General features: G+C 38.4%; 5 protein-coding genes and 1 non-coding gene across 7 annotated transcripts; 4 read left to right on the top strand and 2 right to left on the bottom strand.

The window, feature by feature from the left end:
- Positions 1-379: 379 nt before the first annotated feature.
- LOC147534103 (putative F-box protein At2g02030) lies at positions 380-1,738 on the top strand. The gene has a single exon (XM_086650094.1). The coding sequence runs from the start codon at positions 380-382 to the stop codon at positions 1,736-1,738; it is 1,359 nt and encodes a 452-aa protein (XP_086506220.1).
- A 1,112-nt stretch (positions 1,739-2,850) lies between these two features.
- Positions 2,851-3,863, top strand: LOC147534102 (putative F-box protein At1g47730). Its single transcript, XM_086650093.1, has 2 exons — positions 2,851-3,724; positions 3,823-3,863. Exons 1-2 carry the CDS (start codon positions 2,851-2,853, stop codon positions 3,861-3,863), a joined length of 915 nt encoding a protein of 304 aa, XP_086506219.1.
- A 1,798-nt stretch (positions 3,864-5,661) lies between these two features.
- On the top strand, positions 5,662-7,102 carry LOC147534101 (putative F-box protein At5g50220). Its single transcript, XM_086650737.1, has one exon. The coding sequence runs from the start codon at positions 5,734-5,736 to the stop codon at positions 6,973-6,975; it is 1,242 nt and encodes a 413-aa protein (XP_086506863.1). The 5' UTR covers positions 5,662-5,733; the 3' UTR covers positions 6,976-7,102.
- A 5,015-nt stretch (positions 7,103-12,117) lies between these two features.
- Positions 12,118-15,435, top strand: LOC147534100 (COBRA-like protein 8). The gene is made up of 2 exons (XM_086650745.1): positions 12,118-12,905; positions 13,751-15,435. Exons 1-2 carry the CDS (start codon positions 12,365-12,367, stop codon positions 15,175-15,177), a joined length of 1,968 nt encoding a protein of 655 aa, XP_086506871.1. The 5' UTR covers positions 12,118-12,364; the 3' UTR covers positions 15,178-15,435.
- A 327-nt stretch (positions 15,436-15,762) lies between these two features.
- TRNAT-AGU (transfer RNA threonine (anticodon AGU)) lies at positions 15,763-15,836 on the bottom strand. The gene has a single exon. It is a non-coding gene; the product is annotated as a tRNA-Thr (tRNA).
- Positions 15,837-16,392: 556 nt separating this feature from the next.
- LOC147534098 (syntaxin-43-like) lies at positions 16,393-21,113 on the bottom strand. 2 transcript variants are annotated; one of them, XM_086648753.1, is made up of 9 exons: positions 21,039-21,113; positions 20,608-20,959; positions 19,195-19,471; positions 18,629-18,721; positions 17,821-17,895; positions 17,583-17,660; positions 17,227-17,292; positions 17,070-17,150; positions 16,393-16,985 (listed from the first exon to the last, which is right to left on the bottom strand). In XM_086648753.1, exons 2-9 carry the CDS (start codon positions 20,802-20,804, stop codon positions 16,878-16,880), a joined length of 975 nt encoding a protein of 324 aa, XP_086504879.1. In that variant the 5' UTR covers positions 20,805-20,959; positions 21,039-21,113; the 3' UTR covers positions 16,393-16,877. The 2 variants fall into 2 exon arrangements, with proteins under 2 accessions (XP_086504879.1, XP_086504878.1); XM_086648752.1 differs by lacking the exon at positions 21,039-21,113 and having other exon boundaries at positions 20,608-21,036.
- Positions 21,114-22,384: the final 1,271 nt, after the last annotated feature.

Genomic DNA, 22,384 nt, shown 5'->3' with positions numbered 1-22,384 from the left:
GAATCCCCTTCGCCCGAATAGAGGAAGAGAGATGAGATGAAAAGAAATTTTGTTTTAACCATGTCTTAGGGTGAATAACAGATAATCTTAAACAACTTTAGACATTCCTTTAGAATTTTCCTGGGAAAGAAGTACCAAGAATAGAATGTCAAACTCTTGTCCCAATTAGTATTGAGTTTGACCAACTACAAACTTAACATGTGTAATTAGAATATTTGAAGAGAAGGGTAGTTTAGTCACTATATGGAACGAAAACTAGGGTTTCGTGTCTCCATGAATCTATGCCAACCTGTTTTTTTACTGCCTTTTGTCTCTAAAGTCTAAAATCCCAACCCCACACACACCCCCACTGTCGTGTTCTTGTTTTTTCTCTCAAAACATGGAGAGCACAATGATAATTGGATATCCACCACAGCTGCCGCCACCACCACAGCTGCCGCCACCACCACAGCTGCCGCCACCACCACCACCACCACCACCACCACCACCAACAAGAACAAGAATGCCAGAAGTGGGGGACAATGGTGTATTGTGTGAGATACTGAGCAGATGTTGTGTAAAATCATTGATGAGATTAAAGTGTGTATGCAAAGATTGGTATTTCTTAATAGAGCAAGACTCACACTTCATTAACCACTTACACTTTTCTCAATCAAGAAAAAATCCATATCTTCTCCTTTATCCAAATCCTCACGATTTTATGAATAAAACTAGTATGATCTGGTCCATCCATGGTGTAAGTTCTCCATCTTCTCAAACACTGCAAATTCCACCAGGTACATGTTATATGTTGACACCAATCAATGGTTTAACATGTCTTGTATACATTAACGACCCAGTTCATTATGGTGTTAGTATCTTGAATCTTGACACTCGAGAATCAACACCAATTCTTGAAACAAATATGTCAAAAGAATTGAAAAATAATAAAGATGAAGATCATGAAGATGGTTTGTATTGTCCCCGGTTTGGATTTGGATACGATCCCGAGTCCAAGGAACACAAAGTCGTATGCATATGGGATAAAGATAAATACACTCGTCGAAGAGTGGCTGCTGCTGCTGCTCGTCCAAGAGTTTGTGAGGTCTTAACCGTAGGGGACAATAAATGGAGAAGGATCGACGATGCCCCACCCAGTGATTACTTCGGATCTTCCCGTAATCATGTTTATGCTAACGGTGCTATTTACTGGCCCACGGACTACAATCTCGTGGAAGTTTTATGGGTATTTCATGTGGGGAGTGAGAAATTCAGATTAATTCAAGTCCCTAATCTCCTCTCCCGTGTATCTGATTTACATATACATGACGATTATTTCCATGTTGGATTACTAAATGTGGATCATCGTCTAGCTCTAGTACACACAATTAGACACAACAATAACAGGATGACTATCAACATGTGGGTGGTTGATGAAAAAGATAACTGGACTGAAGAGACTGTTTCAGTTATTACCGACAGGAAAGAAGATCAATTTCATTGTTTTCGAGTCATTAACGATAAAGTTGTGATAATTACAACCTCCCCAAGAGGCAGAGACAGAGCTACCATTGATAATCACTTCAATCTTTACTATTGCGACTGGGATAAAAATTCTACTTGCAGGAAGATTGAAATCACAACAGATACTATTGGTATTCAGATTCCTATAACTAAAAGTTATTATTTCTATAAGTCTACCACTTTAATCGAAACCCTTTTCCCTATTCAGGATCAGCAGACAAGTTTTTTTAAATAACTGAAAGTTACTATTATGATGCTTACTTTTGATTTTATTATAGAGTTAATTTCTATTTGGCCCCCTACTTTGTGACCAGCTTTCTTCATGACCCCCAATTTTTAATAAATTTAAATATTGTTCCTCTTTTTGTTTAAATGTCCTAAGTACCCTTCCTATATATGTTTTTTCAAAACAAAATTATTTTCAAAAAAGAAATTCCACCTCACTTACACCTCACATCTCTCTCCACCTCACATATCTCTCCACCTCACCTCTAGAGAGAGAGAGAGAGTGAAAAAAAAATTCAGGTCTCCGGCCATTTTCCGGCTGGCGATCTGGTCGGAGAAGACAGAGAGAGGGGTGGGGAGAGAGAGAGGTGAGGTGGAGAGAGAGTGAGGTGAGGTAAGGTGGAGGGTTTTTTATTTTTATTTTGAAACATATTCCCTATAAAATATGTTTCCCAAAAAAATTTCAAAATTTTATATATTCCATTTAAAATTTCACACCCCGGAAACTATTTAGCTTTCCTCAAAGGACTGGCCCAAACTTAACATGTGTAATTAGAGTATTCGAGGAGAAGGGTAGTTTGGTCACTAGAGGGAAGTAAAGCTAGGGTTTCGTGTCTCCATAAATCTGTGCCGACCTTACTGCCTTTTGTTTCTGAAGTCCAAAACCCCCACCCCACAGGCCCACACACACACTGACACACCTACTTTCTTGTTCTTGTTTTTTCTCTCAAAACATTGGAGAGCACAATGATAATTGGATATCAACTACCACCACCACCACCACCACCAGCAACAACATTGCCGGAAGTGGGGGATAATGGTGTATTGTGTGAGATACTGAGCAGATGTTGTGTAAAATCATTGATGAGATTAAAGTGTGTATGCAAAGATTGGTGCTTCTTAATAGAACAAGACTCACACTTCATTAATCACTTACACTTTTCTCAATCAACAAAACATCCATATCTTCTTCTTTATAGAAACCCTAACTATAAGCTGAATAAAACTAGTATCTTCTGGTCCATCCATGGAGTAAGTTCTTCATCTTTTCAAACACTATCAATTTCACCAGGTACATGTTCTATGTTGACACCAATCAATGGTTTAACATGTTTTATATACATGAATGACCTAGTAGTTCATTATGGTGTTAGTATCTTTAATCTTGACACTCGAGAATCAACACCAATTCTTGAAACATCGCTACCAAAAGAATTGAAAAATAATAAATATGAAGATGACTATTGTTGCTATGGTCCCCGGTATGGATTTGGATACGATCCCGAGTCCAAGGAACACAAAGTCATATGCTTATGGGATATATTTAGATACCCGTTGGGTTCTCCTCCTAGGGTTGATAGAGTTTGTGTGGTCTTAACTGTAGGGGACAATAAATGGAGAAGGATCGACGTTGCCCCACCCAGTGTTTGCTACGGAACTTCCACTGATTATGTTTACGCTAATGGTTCTATTTACTGGCCCACGGACTACAATCTCATGCGAGTCTTATTGGTATTTCATGTGGGGAGTGAGAAATTCAGATTAATTCAAGTCCCTAATCTCCTTCCCCGTATATCTAATTTAAGTACATATGATTTAGGTGTTAGATTATTAAATGTGGATAATCGTCTAGCTTTAGTACACACAAACAGACATGAAAATAACATGGTGACAACTATCAACATGTGGATAGTTGACGAAAAAGATAACTGGATTGAAAAGACTGTTTCAGTTATTATTGGTAGGAAAGAAGATTGGTTTTATTGTTTTCGAGTCATGAACGATAAAGTTGTGATAATTACAACCCCCAGAGACAGAGATACCATTGATTATCACTTCAACTTTTACTTTTGCGACTGGGATAAAAATGCTACTTGCAAGAAGATTGAAATCACAACAGATACTATTGGTAGTCGGATTCATACTGAACGACATGATTTCTACTATATTACCACTTCAATCCAAACCCTTCTCCCTCTTCAGGATCGACAGACAAGTATTTTTTTAAATAAGTGAAAGTTACTATTATGACACTTTTGATTTTAATATATAGATTAGTTACTTATAATATTGTTATTACTATGTTTTGTGTAGATAATTCATCTGGCTGTTATCCAAGAATAATCCATAGCTAACTCTTGTTTACGATGAATGTGCTTATGACTTCATCTAGGAAAAACTTGCTCTGTATTCACCCCAATAATATTAGATTTATCTCTATTAATAAGCAGTCCTGTAAGAGATTCGAATTGTTGAAGAACCATATTAAGAGCTTGAACTTGTTCAATCTTAGGTTCCAGAAATATCACTGTATCACCCGTGAATGGGAGATGAGAAATCTCACTCCCCTGACAATTGACCATGAGCGTATGTAATCTATTGGATGTTATGGCTTCTTTCATTAGCCCAGAAAAGACCTCACCTACTAGAATGAAGACAAATGTAGAGAGGGATTGCCTTGTCGCATCCCTTTGAAGCTTTTGAAGAAAGCACTCTATTTCCCATTGATCAAGACTGAAAAATGAGTTGGATCCATGCCTTGTTTAACCCATCTTTTCCATCTCCAATTAGAACCCATATTCTCCGATACTTTGTCTATAGAAACCCAACGAACATTATTGAAGGCCTTCGCTATGTCGATGTTGAAGATCAGACCAGGGGATTTCAATTTAGTCATAGACTCTATCATCTCTGAGGCTATGAGAATTGATTCTAGAATCTGTCTATTGGGAACAAAAGCACCTTGTGTGTCTGATACGAGCTTGGAAAGAAAAGGTTTTAATCTATTGTAAAGTACCTTAATGAAGATCTTGTGGGTTGCATTATTGACACCAATCAATGGTTTAACATGTTTTATATAATTTGGCCTATTTCATCATAGTATTAATATCTTTAATATCAGCACTCGAGAATCAACATCAATTCCAAAAACATTGCTAACAAAAGAATTGAAAAATAATGAAGATGAAGTTGGTTTAATGTTCCTCGTCCGCGGTATGGATCTGGATACGATCCTGACTCTAAGGAACACAAAGTGGTATGCATATGGGGTAACCCTATATGCAAAGCCTCTCCTCCAGGGGTTAATAAAGTTTGTAATGTCTTTTTTATTTTTCTTGTTGAAAGGAGGTCTTAAGTGTAGGTGGCAATAAATGGAGAAGGATCGACGATGCCCTACCGAGTGGTTACTACGGACCTTCCGGAGATCCAGTATATGTTAATGGTGCTATTTACTGGTTCATGAACTACCATCTCATGGAAGTCTTATTAGCATTTCATGTGGGGAGTGAGAGATTCAGTTTAATCCAAGTCCCTAATATCCTCCCTCGTAAATCTAATGAAAATCTACATGATTTAGGCGTTCGATTATTGGATGTGGATCATTGTCTAGCTCTTGTACAAACAACCAGACGCGAAAATAAAACGGTCACGATCAAGATGTGGATAGTTGACAAAAACGGTAACTGGATTGAAGAGACTGTTTCAGTTATTATTATTGGTAGGAAAGGTCGTTTTCATTGTTTTCGAGTCATGAACGATAAAGTTGCGATAGTTACGACCACCACAGCCACAACTACAATTGATAATCTCCTCTTCAATATATAAAAAAGTTCATGTGTATTTTATGTAATTTAAGTAAGGGTAAAAGTGAACTTTTACAAATATTTTACATTCTTATTCTTATACGAACCAAACACCTAATTGGGAATATGTTAGGAATCAAATTCTCATTCCTGGTCAAACCAAACATCAAACTACATTAATTTGATTCTTTTTACGGGAATGTGATTCCTGGGAATCATTCCATTCCCACGCGCCAAACATGGCCTTAGAGTATTTGAGAAGAAGGGTAGTTTGGTCACTAAAGGGAAGTAAAGCTAGGGTTTCGTGTCTCTATAAATCTGTGCCAACCTGTTACTGCCTTTTGTCTGTGAAGCCTAAAACCCCCACCCCACACACACACTGCCACACCTACTTTCTTGTTCTTGTTTTTTCTCTCAAAACATGGAGAGCGCAATGATAATTGAATATTATCAACCACCGCTACCACCGCCGCCACCACCACCAGCAACAACAATGGCAGAAGTGGGGGATAATGGTGTATTGTGTGAGATACTGAGCAGATGTTGTGTAAAATCATTGATGAGATTAAAGTGTGTATGCAAAGATTGGCGTTTCTTAATAGAGCAAGACTTACACTTCATTCACTCACACTTTTCTCAATCAATAAAACATCCATATCTTCTTCTTTATACAAACCATAACCATCATCTGGGTCAAACTAATAGCTTCTTGTCCGTCCATGGATTAAGTTGTTCATCTTCTTTTCAAACAGAAACAATTTCACCTGCAGATAGAGGTTATATGTTGAAACCAGTCAATGGTTTAACATGTTTTATATACCGTAACTCAGGTCATCATGGTTGTAGTATCTTTAATATCAACACCAGAGAATCAACACCAATTCTAAAAATATCATTGAAAAATAATGAAGATAATCCCCACTATGAATTTGGATACTATGGATTTGGATACGATCCGGAGGCCAAGGAACACAAAGTCGTATGCATAAGGCTTGATAGAGTTTGTGAGGTCTTAACTGTAGGTGACAATAAATGGAGAAGGATAGATGATGCCCTACCCGGTGATCTCTACGGAACTTGGAAAGATTATGTTTATGTTAATGGTGCTATTTACTGGTCAATGAAATACAATATCATGGAAGTCTTATTGGTATTTCACGTGGGGAGTGAGAGATTCAGATTAATCCAACTCCCAGCTGATAATATCCTCCTCCCCCGCTCGATAATAAATAATAAACGTCTGTATGATTTAGGCGTTCCATTATTAAATGTGGATCATCGTCTTGCTCTAGTACACACAACCAGACACAACAATAACAAGGTGACTATCAAGATGTGGATCGTTGACGAAAAAGATAACTGGATTGAAGAGACTGTTTTAGTTATTATTGGTAGGAAAGAAGATCGGTTTCATTGTTTTCGAGTCATGAACGATAAAGTTGTGATAGTTACAAAATCAAGAGCCAAACCTGCCAGTGATAATCTCTTCTTCAATGTTTACTATTGCAACTGGGATAAAAATTCTACTTGCAGGAAGATCGAAATCACAACAAGTACTATTGGCGGTCGGATTCCTATTACTAAATATCACCATTTCTATAATTTTACAACTTCAGTCGAGACCCTTCTCCCTCTTCAAAATCAACATACAAGTATTCCTTAAATAACTCAAGCTTACTATATATTATGATGCTATATTTCAACAAAAAAAAAATATATTATGATGCTTACTTTTGATTTTATTGTATATTAGTTTCTTCTAATATTATTAATATATTCTAGGTTTTGTGTAGATAATTCATCTGGCTTGTATCCAACAACCCATAGCTAACTCTTATACTTCCCCATTTTTATTAGTATTCATAACCAATGAAGTATTAATTTTCATTCTCTTTACCAAATCTTTTTTATTTATCAAACTTATACCCATTTCTTCTAATTCTATATTGTGTGCAAGATAAAGGCCACAATTATATTTTGGATATCACACATCACACATGGTAAAGGTGAGAAACTTAATTTTCCACTTTCTTTCAAATTACTAATGTTTGATAACTTCATAAAAATATTGTGTTTCTTTTCTTGAAAAAAGTTTGATTTTTTCCTTCCATTTTTTTTCACATGAGCATAATAAAAACCTAAGAGTTGAGACTTTATCCTAGGAGTTAGTTTCTTCTTCTTAAATTCCAAAATAATACTACGTGGGAATAAAAACCTCTTCAAATTAGATAAGCGATACTTGGTTCCTCGAGAAACAATAGCGATTCCTATAAGCTAAGTCTTCTAATAGGTATGATGGCCAAAGAAATAATTCCAATATAAAGACTGAAATGTAGAGCATCATTATTCCATAATATTTATAAAAATTGGGTCGTGCTTAGTCTGTAATTGCTATAAAGGGGTCTTGGGAGATTTCATTGTATTTTTATAACAATTACGGGAGGCCCCTTGGTCTCCCTTAATCTCTCTGATTCCCCAGGGTGTAGGGAACCGTACTACCTGATGCAATGTCGAAGATACTGCCTTCATTGCGTGGATCCATGGTCTGCCTAGGATCATGTTGTGGACCGACAAAGAGTCCAACACCACGAATGTGGTCGGCAAGTTGAGTCCTCCAGCATAGACAGGTAGAGATACTTCCCCCAAGGTTTGCTTCTGTTCACCACTAAAGCCAATGAGTAAGGTCGATCGACGACATATGCTTGTCTCGTCTAAACCCATACCCTGTAAAGCATGTAGAAACAGTACATTAGCGGATGATCTATTATCAATTAAAATTCTCTTTACCAGAACGTTAGCAATTGTAAGAGATAGGACGAGAGCGTCAAGGAGGGTTGACGAGCCCTGTGACTTCGTTGTCTACGAAGCTGAGGATTTCATCAGTACAAGCTGGTGATGGAGCATCAGTTGCGGGGGTATGAGCTATCCTTGCGCTCCTCTTGCCGGTTGAATGGCTGACTCCGCTTACTTCCGAACCTCCAGTGATCATCGAGCATGTCCTTATTGGGATCGGCGGCTCTGGCTCCTTCATTTGTTCGTCCCTACGTGTCAGCCTCTTCTTTCCTTTGTATTTTAGCAGGCCCGCGAGGTGCCCTCTTTTTAGAGCTCTGCTACCTCCAATCGCAGGGTTATACAATCTCCAGTAGTATGTCCATGATCTGAATGAAACTCGCACCACTTGGAGTTGTCCCTTTTGTCGATTGGAGTTTTGATCTTACCTGGCCATCTCACGGTGTTGCCCATACCTTTCATTACAGATATTACTTCGCTGGGTTCAACATTGAGGTTGTACTCTAAAAGTCTTGCCCTGGGAGGAGCATGGACCTTCTCGTCAGGTCGTCTGGATGGAGGATCTAGAGGTCTCCTGTTTTCCCTTTGGTTTGGACGCCTTGCTGGGTATGGGTCTTTGTTGCCTCTGTGTTGCGGCCTGCGATCGGGTCCCCGGGATCGTCGATCGCTAGATTGGTCGTCATAGGGATACCCTTTGTTTCGGTGGGTCTTGTCTTCTTCCCACCTGATCTCCTACCAAGCTCTGGATAGTATGTCATCAAGGGTCGTACAGTTGAACTTGGTCAGCTCTTTGTACAACTCTCCGTCATGTAGGAGCCCCTTCCTGAAGGCATCCACAGCTATCTCGGTGTTGCAGTACGGGATCGACACCTTCTCCCTGTTGAATCTTCCCACGTACTCTCTAAGAGGCTCGCCAGATAATTTCTCTATCTTCTTGCTATTGGCGAACTGCTCAACAAAGGGATCAGTCAGTTGTGTGAAAGACGAAATACAGTTGTTAGGAATATTAGTGTACCACTGCAGGGCTGGGCCAACGAGGCTTGAGCCGAAGCTCTTACACATGCAGGCCTCTCTTAGGTCTCTTGGTATAGCAGCTGTAAACATATGTTGCTTGTAAGATGCAATGTGGTCAGCTGGGTCAGACGTACCATCTTACATCTTCATATTTGGGAAGGAAAACTTTCTGGACATTTCAACGAGAGTTATGTCATCTACGAATGGTGAATCGGCATAACTTTGGGGCAGATTCTTTTTAAATGGAGTCGGAACCCCAGGTATGCGTGTAAGTAAAGCATCTAGGTCTGCTAGCCTTTTAGCCAAGCTCTGCTCTAGAGAATTATTTCTAAGGGGGTACGGGTGTGTAGGGATGTAAGTCCCGTTAGCCTGCAACATAGGTACAATAAGTAAGCGAGGAAGAGCAGAGGAGTGAGGTGCAGCCGTGGTCTGCGTTGTTGGATGTTGGTTGTCATCCAGGTCTCGTTGAGTGACTGGTCGGCTTGAGGTACCGCCCACTTCTGTCCTGGTTGACTGCTCCGGAGCTGTTGAGCGGAGGATTGGTTGGTTCGCCATGCCCCTACTTCAGTGGTCCTTTCAGCCCGTTCTTCGAGATTCAGCTCTGTCTGTCTAGGGGCAACTGGTCCTCGAGGTGGTACGGCTACAGATAGCTCCGTGATCTTTTTTTTGTAGTAATTGATTCTCGACTCTGACCAGGATGTTCTCTTCTTCCAAGGCTCTGTACCGTTGCGTGTTCTCTTGCATTTGAGTTGTTAGCATTGCAAGTTGGGATGCTACGTCGAGTGGAGTGTTGGTCATCTCTTGTGCCATTTGGGTAAGCTCAGTAATTAATAGTCGGCCCCCTCATTCTAGCGCCAAATTGTGAGGGTAGGAAATCGCGGGTCAAAAAGTCAGCTGGACCGGGTCGTTGACCGGATGTCGAACCTTCACCTGTTAATAATTTTTGCGGACACCGACGACATCTTTGGGTTCAACCTGTGATAAAAGAGACAAGAACACACGCGACCGTGAGGTCTTAGGGGACACCAGGATGGTGCCGGCCTAAGGGGGCTCCGACGGTCAAGTCAGTAAGCTTGCAAGAGAAGTAAAGAGTACGTGAACGATGTCTTTGGAATGTTATCGTTGGTTGGATAATAGTCGGAGTTTAGGCACGGCTCGTAGAGTGGCCGGAGCTCGCTCTCTACGGGTTGACTGACTTATTGGAGAGAGGGTGTGTCAAAGTACTCGTGGATGAGACAACCCTGTCGAGATAAAGTGGTCCGCTTACTTCGTCAGGAGAGAGAAAGACGGGTCGTCCTCCTTTGATGAGTAGTTGTAGGAAAGATAAAGATAGGTCGTCCTCCTTTTGATGGTAAGTCGACCTCCTTTGATGAGTAGTCGTCAGGAGAGAGAAATATGTGTCGACCTCCTTTTAATCAATCGTATGTGGTTCAGTGGACACTTGATTAGCCGATCATAGGGAAGGGACAAGACAATGGTGGTGATGGAAGTGTTGTAGACGACTGATTGGTCCCTCTGTATGAGAGAGAAAATGAAGGGTAGTCTCACCGTCTTTCCTTGGTTATCAAGTCTTTAAGACAAAGAAAGATCACTCGTCTTCCGTGAGTAGGTGATCGTTTAGGAGAGAGAAGGATCACTCGTCTTCCTTGAGCAGGTCTTAGTCGACTGCCAGTGGTTTGGATGATCGATGTGAGTGAGGACGGAACTTTTTATCCAGAGCTGGATGCACTTCCGTACTTTGGCCTGCGAGCGAGGACGAACCTCTTTATCCGGAGCTGGAAGTGCTTACGTATTTCAGCCAGGTGAGGGTGGACCTCTTCCTTCGGGGCTGGAAGCGCTCCTTTGCTTTGGCATTGCTTCGAGGTGTCCGAAAATAAATAGGTCGGGTCCATTAGTCATTAGTTCATGCGCTTTGTCACTGAGTAAATTCATTAATCGTGAATTCATTGGGGCACTCTTGGTGACGTATTTTAGTCCTTACAATATTCAAGTTCTATAATCAAAGATTTACATTCCCAAGAGATCGAAAATGAGACCTTCACGGAGTAAATGTAGTGCAAATTGGGCTACCAGTTGTTGACTCTAAAACACAAAAAACCGGCCTCAGGTAACGATAAAACGTATACTTTTCGTATTTTAGCTAATTTAATTATAGAGCCTAATGAGTAAGTAAGCTGTAAGCATGGTTTGGGTAGTAACCCTAGAAAATGGCAAGATTCTGACAGGAACCGGTTTTCTGCTATACTATATTATTTTTATTATGGTCAATCCCACTTCGGCTACTAATTTATGACCCATTAGAAAATTTAGCCCTCACATTTGCTTATTATTTCAGTTAAGCTCACAAGACTATGTCCTGGTTAGTTAAATGTAACCGTCAATATTTTGTTTCCCTTTACACTCTTCCTTTCAAAAGTATTACCTTCATTTTCTTTTATCTTTCTCTAATCGGAAACTAGCCATCGACGACAGTCAGTCAACCAACAACCGACGACTAGTGTAAGATTCATTTTCTTTCCCCTTTTTCTCCTGAAGCCCACCACCACCGTGCCGCCACTACTACCATATCCAACTCTATCTCTTTTCTTCCTCTCACCACCAACACCATTATCATACTTTCCATCTTGTCTCATTTTCTCTAATGAAATTAAATCTTCGCCCTGGCCCACCGATATTTTTTTCTTCAAGTCAGTCGCCCACCGATAGCTAGCTGGCCATCGTCACAAGTTGGTTTTCCATCCGAAACAAATAAAAAGGACAAATTTCCTAAAAGTGAGATTAAAAAAATATTGACGGTTAAATTTAATTATAGAATCATAGTCGCTGGGACCAATTAAATTACGTCTCGGGCGTAGATTTAGAGAGAGAAAATTTTAAACTTTTTCTCTCTAGATATATGCCTGACACATCAGCCGGCCGGGATTTAGTCAGGAGATGTACCGGGCGTAGCATCATTAATAAGAGAAATAAGTAGACCAAATATTTTAGTTGGTAAAAAATTGGGACCAAATTGGAATTGACCCACTTATTCTCTACTCGACCTTCTTCTATAAGCAAAAGATTCTTGAGAAAGGAATGTTTTTCAAGAAATCCAGCTTTTGCTGAATTGTTGTTTGTCTCTCTAATCTTTTCTATCAGCGTTCTATACGCGGCTCCTCCCTTTTCCGATTCCCTTTTAAATCTCTCTCTCTCTCTCTCTCTCTATATCTTTCTTTCTCTTTCAGTGTTTCTCTCTCTAGAAACTAAACATGGGATTCAGACAAAAGTTTATTCTCCTCGTCTTCATCCTGTCACCCTTTCTCTCTCTACAAATCTGTTTCTCTCAACCCACACCCACAGCACCATCACCAGCCTCTGATACTTGTAATGGCGTCTTCTTATCTTACATTTACACCTCCGGTGAACGTCTTCCTCCTCTTAATTCATCAAACCAAGCTTATAAATTTCAATCTACTGCTACTATTCTCAATAATGGGGTTGATGATTTGAATGGTTGGAAATTCTTTGTGGGTTTCCAACATGAGGAAATTTTAGTCTCTGCTGGTGGTTCTGTTGTCTTAGCTGATGGAACTAGTCTTCCTGCTAAAGTTGGTAATGGTACTGTTTTTGCTGGTTTTCCTTCAACTAATCTAAAAAGTGCCATTGATACTGCTGGAGATTTGAGTCAGATGGAAGTTCAGATTCAATTAGTGGGTACCCAATTTGGGGTTAAGCCTCCTTCTATTCCTATGCCATCCAATATCTCTCTTGTCAATGATGGCTATTCTTGCCCTAAACCCACTATGCAAGGTATATATGATCAAATGTTTAATTTTATTATTTTTATCTTTTTCTTTTCCTTTATGTGGTTCTGTTTTAGGGTTTTAAAGATGGGTTTTTGAGAGTTAATTGTAGATTATATATTTTTTGAATTGTAATAGTATACTTTTGTTTTCATCCGTTTTATATGGTTGGGATTTTGAGGAACTCAAAGAAGAAAAGGTTTTTGGTGGTTTTTTAAGTGGATTCTTTAGAATTTGAGGGTTGGAATAGAATATATTCATTTTGGTTTTGGCCAGATAGCTAGGACAACAGTCATAGAAAACATACTGGTACTTTCAACTTGATAATTGGCTAAGTGGGCAGTTTTGTTTTCTATTGTTTTCTTGTAGGCAATGTTTTAAAAAACCTTTTTCCGCCTCAAGGCGGCTTGCTTCGGGAAAGCAAAGCACCAATTTTGATGCGTATGCCTTGAGGCGGAGATAAACTGTATAATTTTGATGTGTATGCCTCGAGGCGGAGATAGACTGTATGTCTATATCGCCTCAAGGCGTAAGCATCTACCGAATTTTACAATATGGCCTCTGGGCACCTTTTATATCATGTAATCCATTAACCAAAAAACAAACACATGAAATGATATCTGTATCTCAATGGTGATCTTGTAGGATCACAAAATGAGAATGAGAGAGAACGGAGATGTTTGTTCCACCTATGGATTATTTTACTCCTTTTATTTCCATGTGCTTGTAAAGAGCTTTACGAGGACTAACTATTGACAATAAAAGAGCTTACTGGTTGGTTTTAGTTAGAATCTTTCATCGTACTTCACGGAGTTAAATCATGTTTTTCTATTTATTTTGTAATTTCTGCAGGTAAGAATCAGATGCAAGTTTGTTGCATCAAGGACCCTAATTTTGTGGTAAACACCACTGAAGTAGAGTTCCTACCACGTCAAAAAGGAGATATCACGATCTCTTATGACGTTACCAGAACTTATTATACATATTATTGGGCTCAAGTTACTATGGCATTGCATAATCCACTTGGTCGACTCGATAATTGGAAGTTGAGTTGGGATTGGATGAGAGAAGAATTCATCGTCAGCATGAAAGGGGCTTATCCATCTATTGTAGATTCAACTGATTGCATCTATGGCCCTCAAGGAGTTTACTACCAGGAACTCGATTTCTCTAACGTTCTCAATTGTCAGAAAAGGCCCACAATCATTGATCTCCCTCTGACCTTAACAAATGACTCGATCCTTGGAATGATCCCTTTTTGTTGCAGGAATGGAACAATTTTACCACCTGAGATGAATCCGAACCAGTCTAAATCGGTATTCCAAATTCAAGTTCAGAAAATGCCTCCAGATCTCAACAGGACTCAACTTATTCCGCCACAAAACTGGAAGATCAGTGGCATAACAATGAACCCAGATTACCAATGCGGCCCACCAATTCGTGTTAGCCCAAGTCAGTTTCCGCAACAAAATGGGTTATCGGTTAACACAACTGCAGTTGCTAGTTGGCAAGTTGTCTGCAATATTACAAAACCGAAAGGATCAACCCCGAAATGTTGTGTTTCATTCTCAGCATATTATAACGATTCTGCTATTCCGTGCAAGACTTGTGCTTGTGGATGCCAGAAAAGCCCAAGTTCAACCTGTAGTGCCACTGCACCAGCTATGATTCTTCCACCTGATGCTCTTCTAGTTCCTTATGCTAACAGGACTGGTAAGGCTAAAGCTTGGGCTGAAATCAAACATAGATCAGTTCCGGACCCATTACCATGTCCTGATAACTGTGGGGTTAGCATAAACTGGCATGTGTACACAGATTATACCCAAGGTTGGACTGGAAGAGTCACCCTTTTCAACTGGGGTGAAACCAACTTTGCCGACTGGTTTGCTGCCATGGAATTCAAAAATGCTGCTCCTGGTTTTCAAGCAATGTATTCATTTAACGGTACTGTTCTGAATTCAACTGCAAATAATAATACAATTTTTATGCAAGGTCTTCCGGGTTTGAACTATCTTGTAGCAGAACAACCCGGAGATGACCCATCGAAGGATCTTTCAGTTCCGGGGAAGCAACAATCGGTTATCTCATTTACGAAGAAGATGACTCCTGGAATTGATATAGCTGGTGGAGATGGGTTTCCAACTAAGGTTTTCTTTAATGGGGAAGAATGTTCTCTTCCTTCTATTCTTCCTACAGGAGTTGGTAATAGAATAAGTTCTACTAGTAGTATTTGGGTCTTTGTTTGTGGTGTTTTGGCCTTCATTTTGATGCAACAATAACAAGAAATTGCTGACTTGTTTCAGTTTTGATGATGAAATGGGAGAAGACAGATCCAAGTATTTTGTTATCTGTTCTTTTCCATTAAAGATGAATACAGATATGTAACTTTTTGTTTTGTTAAATTTTAGGAATTAGATCTTTACAGACTTACACAGTATGAAATCAGTTGTCTACATTTTTACTTGTATATTGAATTCGAATCCCTACCAAATTTTTAATTTGATTGAATCAGTGTTTTTTTTTGTTGTTTGATTGAATCAGTGGTCTTTTTCTTTTCCCAAAAGAAGATTGTTGACATTAAGTTGGGTTTATAGGGTTTGAGAAAGTGTAAAGAATAAAAAAAAATGGAAATGCTTTCAATGAGAGTTGAACTCATGACCATTTTTACTTGTATATTGAATTCGAATCCCTACCAAATTTTTAATTTGATTGAATCAGTGTTTTTTTTTGTTGTTTGATTGAATCATTGTTTTTTTGTTGTTTGATTGAATCAGTGGTCTTTTTCTTTTCCCAAAAGAAGATTGTTGACATTAAGTTGGGTTTATAGGGTTTGAGAAAGTGTGAAGAATAAAAAAAAATGGAAATGCTTTCAATGAGAGTTGAACTCATGACCTCCCGCTTACTAAACGGGTGCTCTAACCAACTGAGCTATGAAAGCTGCTTGTATATTTATGATACAATAGTAATTCACATCCTAAATTGATTGATCAAATAAAATTTTATTGCTTGAAATCCTAAAACAATAGAAGTTTAAAGACACCAAGACTCTAAAACAAGTAAAATTTAGAAATTGTTAAAACTAGGAAAATAGAAAATCCTTGCCTAGGTCATCTTAAAAGCACTTTTTTTGGGGGTCCATCTATTGGAACCTACGGTCCCTTAGCAATGCGAGCACAACCACCTCGTCGATACACAATTTTCAATATATTATAAGCCGCGAGCACAACCACCTCGTCGATACACAATTTTCAATATATTGTAAGCCTTAATCAGAGGTCGTGTGCAAAAGTTACGACATTTTAGTGAAGAGGTGCCGCAATCCCACTTAGCATGCCATAAAATGTCCATGTTGTAGTGTTTGTTGCATCAGCTAGTCATACATTTAAGTAAAATCCGTCCGACCGTAGTAGCTTATAATATGTTGCCCCTTTTATTCCACAACAATAAATGAAAATTGAGAGAAAAGAACACATAAAAACCAGAAACTGCTAATATTTATTTGATGAAGTTAATATGCTTCTATTATTGGGTGACTTTTTCCATTTGATAAATTTGTATTCATAAAGCAATTGATACAGCTAGAAGAAAAATATCCCTACACATTATCCCCTTGGGACATAAAAAAAATAGGAAGGAAAAATACAACACCATCCATGCTTGTTTCAGAAGTATCAATCTTTTTCATATCAATATATTTTTTTTTCTTTAACCTAAATTTCGCACTCGCTTGATCTGGCGACTCAGACGGTTACTCCATTCTCACCTATAATGGCAATTTAGGATTCTTTTTTTCCTCTGTGAAGGCGACGAACAAGATTCAGTCCGAGGACATCTTTTCCAACTCTCTACTCTATCGCTCTTTGTAGAAATGATGAACTCGGTGCTTCCTTCTCGCCACCTTAAAGAATTTGTCCGTGTAAACGTTCACAGTGGCGGAAAAATGTTACCCAGAGATAATGATTTACGACTAAGGTGTAAGTCAGAAGAGAATAGTCTTGAGGATTAAGAGAACCAGCATGACAAAACACATGATCACCAGTACCGTGGCACACGTTACTATTCCTCCTTTCCTCTGTGCTCTATCTGCCTGCAAATCCAAAACCAAATAAAGATTAGGAGTTCATCGAAATTGTGTGCTAAACCGTATGCTTACAAAGAAGTAATAGTGGACCTTTTGAAGTTGTTTATAGCCTTGCTCGACAGTAGCTGAAACGTTTTGAATATTGTAGTCTATTCGATCAACGATTGTTCCCTGCTTAGAGATATATACGTTAGCCCTACAGAATCACAGAAGTGTGTTTAGTCTAGAAAGATAGGCAGCATCTAACCTGATCTATCACAAGGACTGAGAGATCCTTCATGATTTGAGCAAGCTCATTCACTGATTCCACAACCTAAAAAATAGGAACTCGGGTTTAGTAATGTAGGAATATAAGATACATCTTGGATCAGACAAGGTGATACTATTGTTGAATTCAATGTTTAAACAACGGTAAAGTGGTGGTTTAAACAACGGAAAAGGCTGTGTTTCTCAAATAACAGCAAAAAAAAGGTAATGGCAGAGGAGTGCTAAAAATGGCTGCTGTTCTGTTTTAACAGCAGTATTTAAAACACTGGTTGAAACTTGAAAAGGTTTGCCATTAAAATGGTTTCTAATCGATCCAATAAAGAGTGAACCATTTACCTGATTGATCTCCCTCTCTCGTTCTACAGTGAATGCTTCGCTTTTCTTTAATCTTGACATTTGGTACTCACTGAAACCCTGAGTTGAAAATCATATTGACCTCAGAAACAATTCACATGGACTCTGATATTGTAACGCGTAATAGTTATGCTTACTACATCGTAAAAGAAATGTCAACTGTGACAGTGAAGAAAACACAGAACTAAATTCAGAATCTGAAAGAAGATGAGTAGCTTACCATATCACTAAAATCATCATCTTCCACCTTAGATTTTCCATTCACATTCATCTCCAAGTCTACCCCATCTTGACCCTATACCACAAAGCATTAGAAAATCAGAAGCCGCGACATCCTAGTTAACTAAACATCAAATAGGTTGAAGGTAAAAATAGATAGGACTAATTACTAAATTATTTTAAAAAAGAAGTCCAAGACATGAGTCGGACTTCAGAGTCTCGAATCTTCAATGGCTCTCCCAATTAACCTCAACTACCAATTCGGTTGTTCTCCTCCGTTGACTCAAGTTGATCTTTCAGTTGATTTCCTTCATATGAGCAGCTTTGGTTTACGACGCCTTTAAGACCATACCATTCAAAACATTATTATGCTTGTCTTATGCATTTCAAGGATAACGGATCAGTAAATTGCCAACTGATCCGTTCTGGTTGTTGTTTCAGATGTGACACATTATGTGTTTTACTTTGAGTTTGATCATGCTAAGATCTACTTTTGTGTTGGTAAGCCTCTCCCAGGCAGTGGCGTGAATCCACTTGTCCAACAGATTTCTTGAGTGTCACGGGTTTATTTATGACACGAGACAACATGCCGCATGGGTCTATCTATGACTAAAGCCTCTTTCTTTTAGTCCTAAACCCGCGATTTGACTAGATCGTTATCTTTAAATTTTCATTTGCTTCTTCTTACGTCTTTTTCTTGTTATGTCCTACATTTCGTCTTATTTAGTACAATTGTACAAATATATTATAAGGGGGAGGGAGCATAAGATACGAAACAAAAAAAAAAAAAAGGAAAAGGTTAACCAAACCTCCTCTTTTTGCTGCCTTAGACGTTTCAAATAAGTGGACTGCTTCTTCCGGAGCTCCACCGAGAGGCTCTGAAGATCAGTCGCAAGAGAGCGCTGTACAAAAAACATAGAACTGTGGTCAGTGTAACCAGTGAAAGTTTCTATAGACACTTTCCTTCAGATGCTAGAGAGCTTAGCTTCGATAATTATCATTTAGATCACCAAGGATACATAATTGCTGACAAAAGATCCCAAAGAACTACTTTTACCACAAATTAGTACCATTGTACCAAAACTGAGAAGAGAAGACACGTGCACAAATGACCCAGTGAATCCTAATAAAAATCATCCTAGTTAGTTCATATTCTTTGCTAGTAAGAGAAATTAGAAGCTGGAGACTGCAACAAACATTGCAATTTTTTGACAGGCTAAACAACTAGGAACCAATTAAATGTCATTATCAATAAGACTTACAGTAACATAAAGATCTTCAGAAAGGGAATCTATATGAGTGTACTGAAATACAAGCTTTGATGGACTACTACTTCAACTCGTAAACCCAAAATGTAAGGGTTATTATCTCATACCTGCACATTTTTCCTAACATTTGAATCCTCGGACGAATCACTTGCAGAGAATTTCCGTAATCTCTTCTCGGATTTTCTTAATAGATCTGTTATCTCATGGGTAAGAACCTCGATTGCACGTTGATCCTCTTTACCGTCCCCAAAAGAGGGCATTAAAGCCTTTGCATGAGCCTTGACTAACTCTGACATTTTCACCCGTGCTCGTTGCATATTTGCAGCTATTTCTTCTGAAATATCTACCCAAACTGGAGGTAACCCCACTGTAAGTGCACCGCTACTGCAATTAGCAAACGACATTATCTATTAGAGTTTTATAATTTATAAATTAGCAGGAGCAAATTACTAGGAGTGTGCTTATATTTTTCTCGCTAAAGATGTCTAGAAACTTAAACCATTAAACTTTCAAACAGCAAAATTATTCTTCAACAGCATTCTGCGACTGGTTGTTGCATTAATATCAACTGACTAGTTAATAGTTATTAAACTAATATGTATCATCTGTAAAGCAGATCCCAATAGACCACTAGGTTGAAACAGGCGGGTGACTGGGTGACACGTTTACTATAAGGTAGTGAATGGAGTTAGTCTCGTTAATGTATTCTACAACTTTATTTTGGAATTTAAATGTAAGCCGCAACTTATATATTTGAAAGAGAATATATAGTATAGTATAGTATAGTATAACACTCTAATCCCAAGGCAAAGCAATGTCAATTTGCATCAAGAAGGATTTACGTGTTATTCTTTCTACTAGTTCATTCCTTTGTCGCTACCAATAATTGCAATAAGAAAAATCTTAATGTCACTTCACAATGGATGATAATGTTTATAAGCTAAATGTCACCTTTTTTTTATCTTTTCTAACTCCCTCTTTTCTTAACTCCCTTTTTCCTTCTTAGTAACTTCAAGCACATTAGCTTCGAAGACTAACGGACTTACAGATTTTGAGTGTCAATAAATCATTTCGAACAATTCGTATAAAATCAATTGAATGTTCACATTCACAAGTTTCTTTTCTAGGTCACTAAATAGATACACCTAATTTGCTCAAAAGCATCTATCCTTCTCAACTCCAACAATATAATGTGGCTCAAGATTTTGCAAATTTTTTTTTTCTGTCAGCTAACATTGCAGCAACCAGTATCTGCAATTAACCTAATTCCATGAAAGAAGTGTCTTCTATGACTAATAATTATCTGGAACTCAAAAAAATATTAACAGGTGATTGTGATCCCATAAACAAATCTGAAGAAACTAAGCCATCAATTAAGCAATTTTAATCACACAGAGTTCCTATTGGAATTTGAATTTAAACTAGAAATACAAAATCTTAATTTCAGAAGTTCTTATTTTGAATATAATGTACAAAATTTAGGGTTTCTGATTTCTAGAAAGGAATTCAAAAAAACCTACCTTGAACTACCTGGATCTTCGGTCCCAATACGAACATACGACCGATTCTGATTTAAAAACGAAGAGTTCACCATTTCGATGACCGGACCACCGGAGGTAGAAGAAGATGGCGACGATGAAGATATTGTAGGAACACGAACAGTTCTTAAAGCATCTCTGTACTTTCTGTACATAGGAGTTCGATTTCTCGTCGCCATTACAAATAATGAAATGAAAGTTTAGATCTTTTCTTTATACAACAGATCTGACAATGGTGATAGAGAAGAAAGTATGAATTTCTAGAGAGAGAGAGAGAGAGATCTAATTAGTTGAGTAATAATCTCTGAAGCTTTTAATTAGTTGGTTCATTCTCCTACCAAAAATTCCTTGTTGATTTTTTTTCCCCCCGATGAACAAATCTTGTATGCGCCAGCTGCCCTCAACATAAATACATGCCCCAACTGGGCAAAAGCTTAAACTCCTCCAACTACTAGGAAGGGGTTATTCAGACACTCATCTCCTATTGAGTGATAACAAGACGACCCTCTCAAAATAAAAATATGTTTCGGGTTCGTACACGATTTCAACTTTTCTGTCAAATATCGCGTAATTGTTTTGTGTGCTACTGAGTCAAATATAGGTCAATTTTGACCGATAAAAATCATCTAATTGATCCAGACGACACGTGTGAAATTCCTGAATATACACACGCGAGACCTTGACTAAACAAACAGAGACGTTAATTTATAAGAACTTCGTCACCTAAACTGGACATCGTCATGATTCTCCTAGACACCTCGAGCTCAATCGCGACTTAAAGGCCAACAAAAAGGAGATTCTAATCAAATCTACAACCTGGACCATCTAACGAGACGTTTGCATAAGTATGCTCCTCCACACCTTAAATTTTGTTGTGTCTGATAGAATTTTTTGTTGTATCCACTACGATCTGAAAGATTTTATTAACGCCCTTGCCACGTGGCATCCTTTAAGTGAAAGACACACCATTGTCATACAGGTCTACACAAGCAACACAGTTTGTCCTGAAAATGAATATGATATTTACCATTTGGTTATTTGACTTTCAATCTACAATATATATTGAATTGACTTGAGCATTAGAGTGCCTTGTAGGTGCACACCCCCTCCCACCATCTTTTCATAGGCAGCACAAAGGAATAGTAAATCGAAGGTTCAAGGAAGATTTTAGGAAAGTCATTTTCCGACATCATCATTTTGACGTTAAGGAAGAGGGTCACTTCAACAACCTCATACATTCGTATCCAAGAACCCAACAACCCCAAACACATTCGAGCCTCCGAATCGGTCATCACCATGTCCAGAGAACGATGAAGCGATCCATAAAAGTTGATTGACGAATCCAACAACCCCTTAGTGAGTTTTTCACCCGTCAAAGTAATCAAAATAAAAGTTAGTTGACAATTTTTTCAAACTTCAAAGTGTGTAGTGGATCGTATCTATTTTGATGTATCGTGTGGTACGAAATTTGCTAAAGTATTTACGTTAAAACCGAAGATCTTATTTAATTATGGTTTATTCAAAATAAAAATAAAAAACTAACCATTTAACTTTTTTTTTATGAAAAATACCACATGTGAAGGGGAATCAAGAAAAGATTCGAACAACAAGTAAAGATTAACGACAATGGGAGTTTGCACGCGACCTTCACCAGTGTGGAGAAGAAATAGTGGTAGGGGAATTAGGAGAAACAAAAAGTTTTGCCAACCAAAATTTTGTACACACAATTTTCTTATTTTCCTAAAGCTCTTAAAATAAG

This window comes from Eschscholzia californica, unplaced genomic scaffold (assembly GCF_041429995.1).
Source record: "Eschscholzia californica isolate CP2 unplaced genomic scaffold, dmEscCali1.0.p SCAF_6, whole genome shotgun sequence".
NCBI lineage: Eukaryota > Viridiplantae > Streptophyta > Magnoliopsida > Ranunculales > Papaveraceae > Eschscholzia > Eschscholzia californica.
This window is presented reverse-complemented; position numbering and strand designations above follow the sequence as displayed.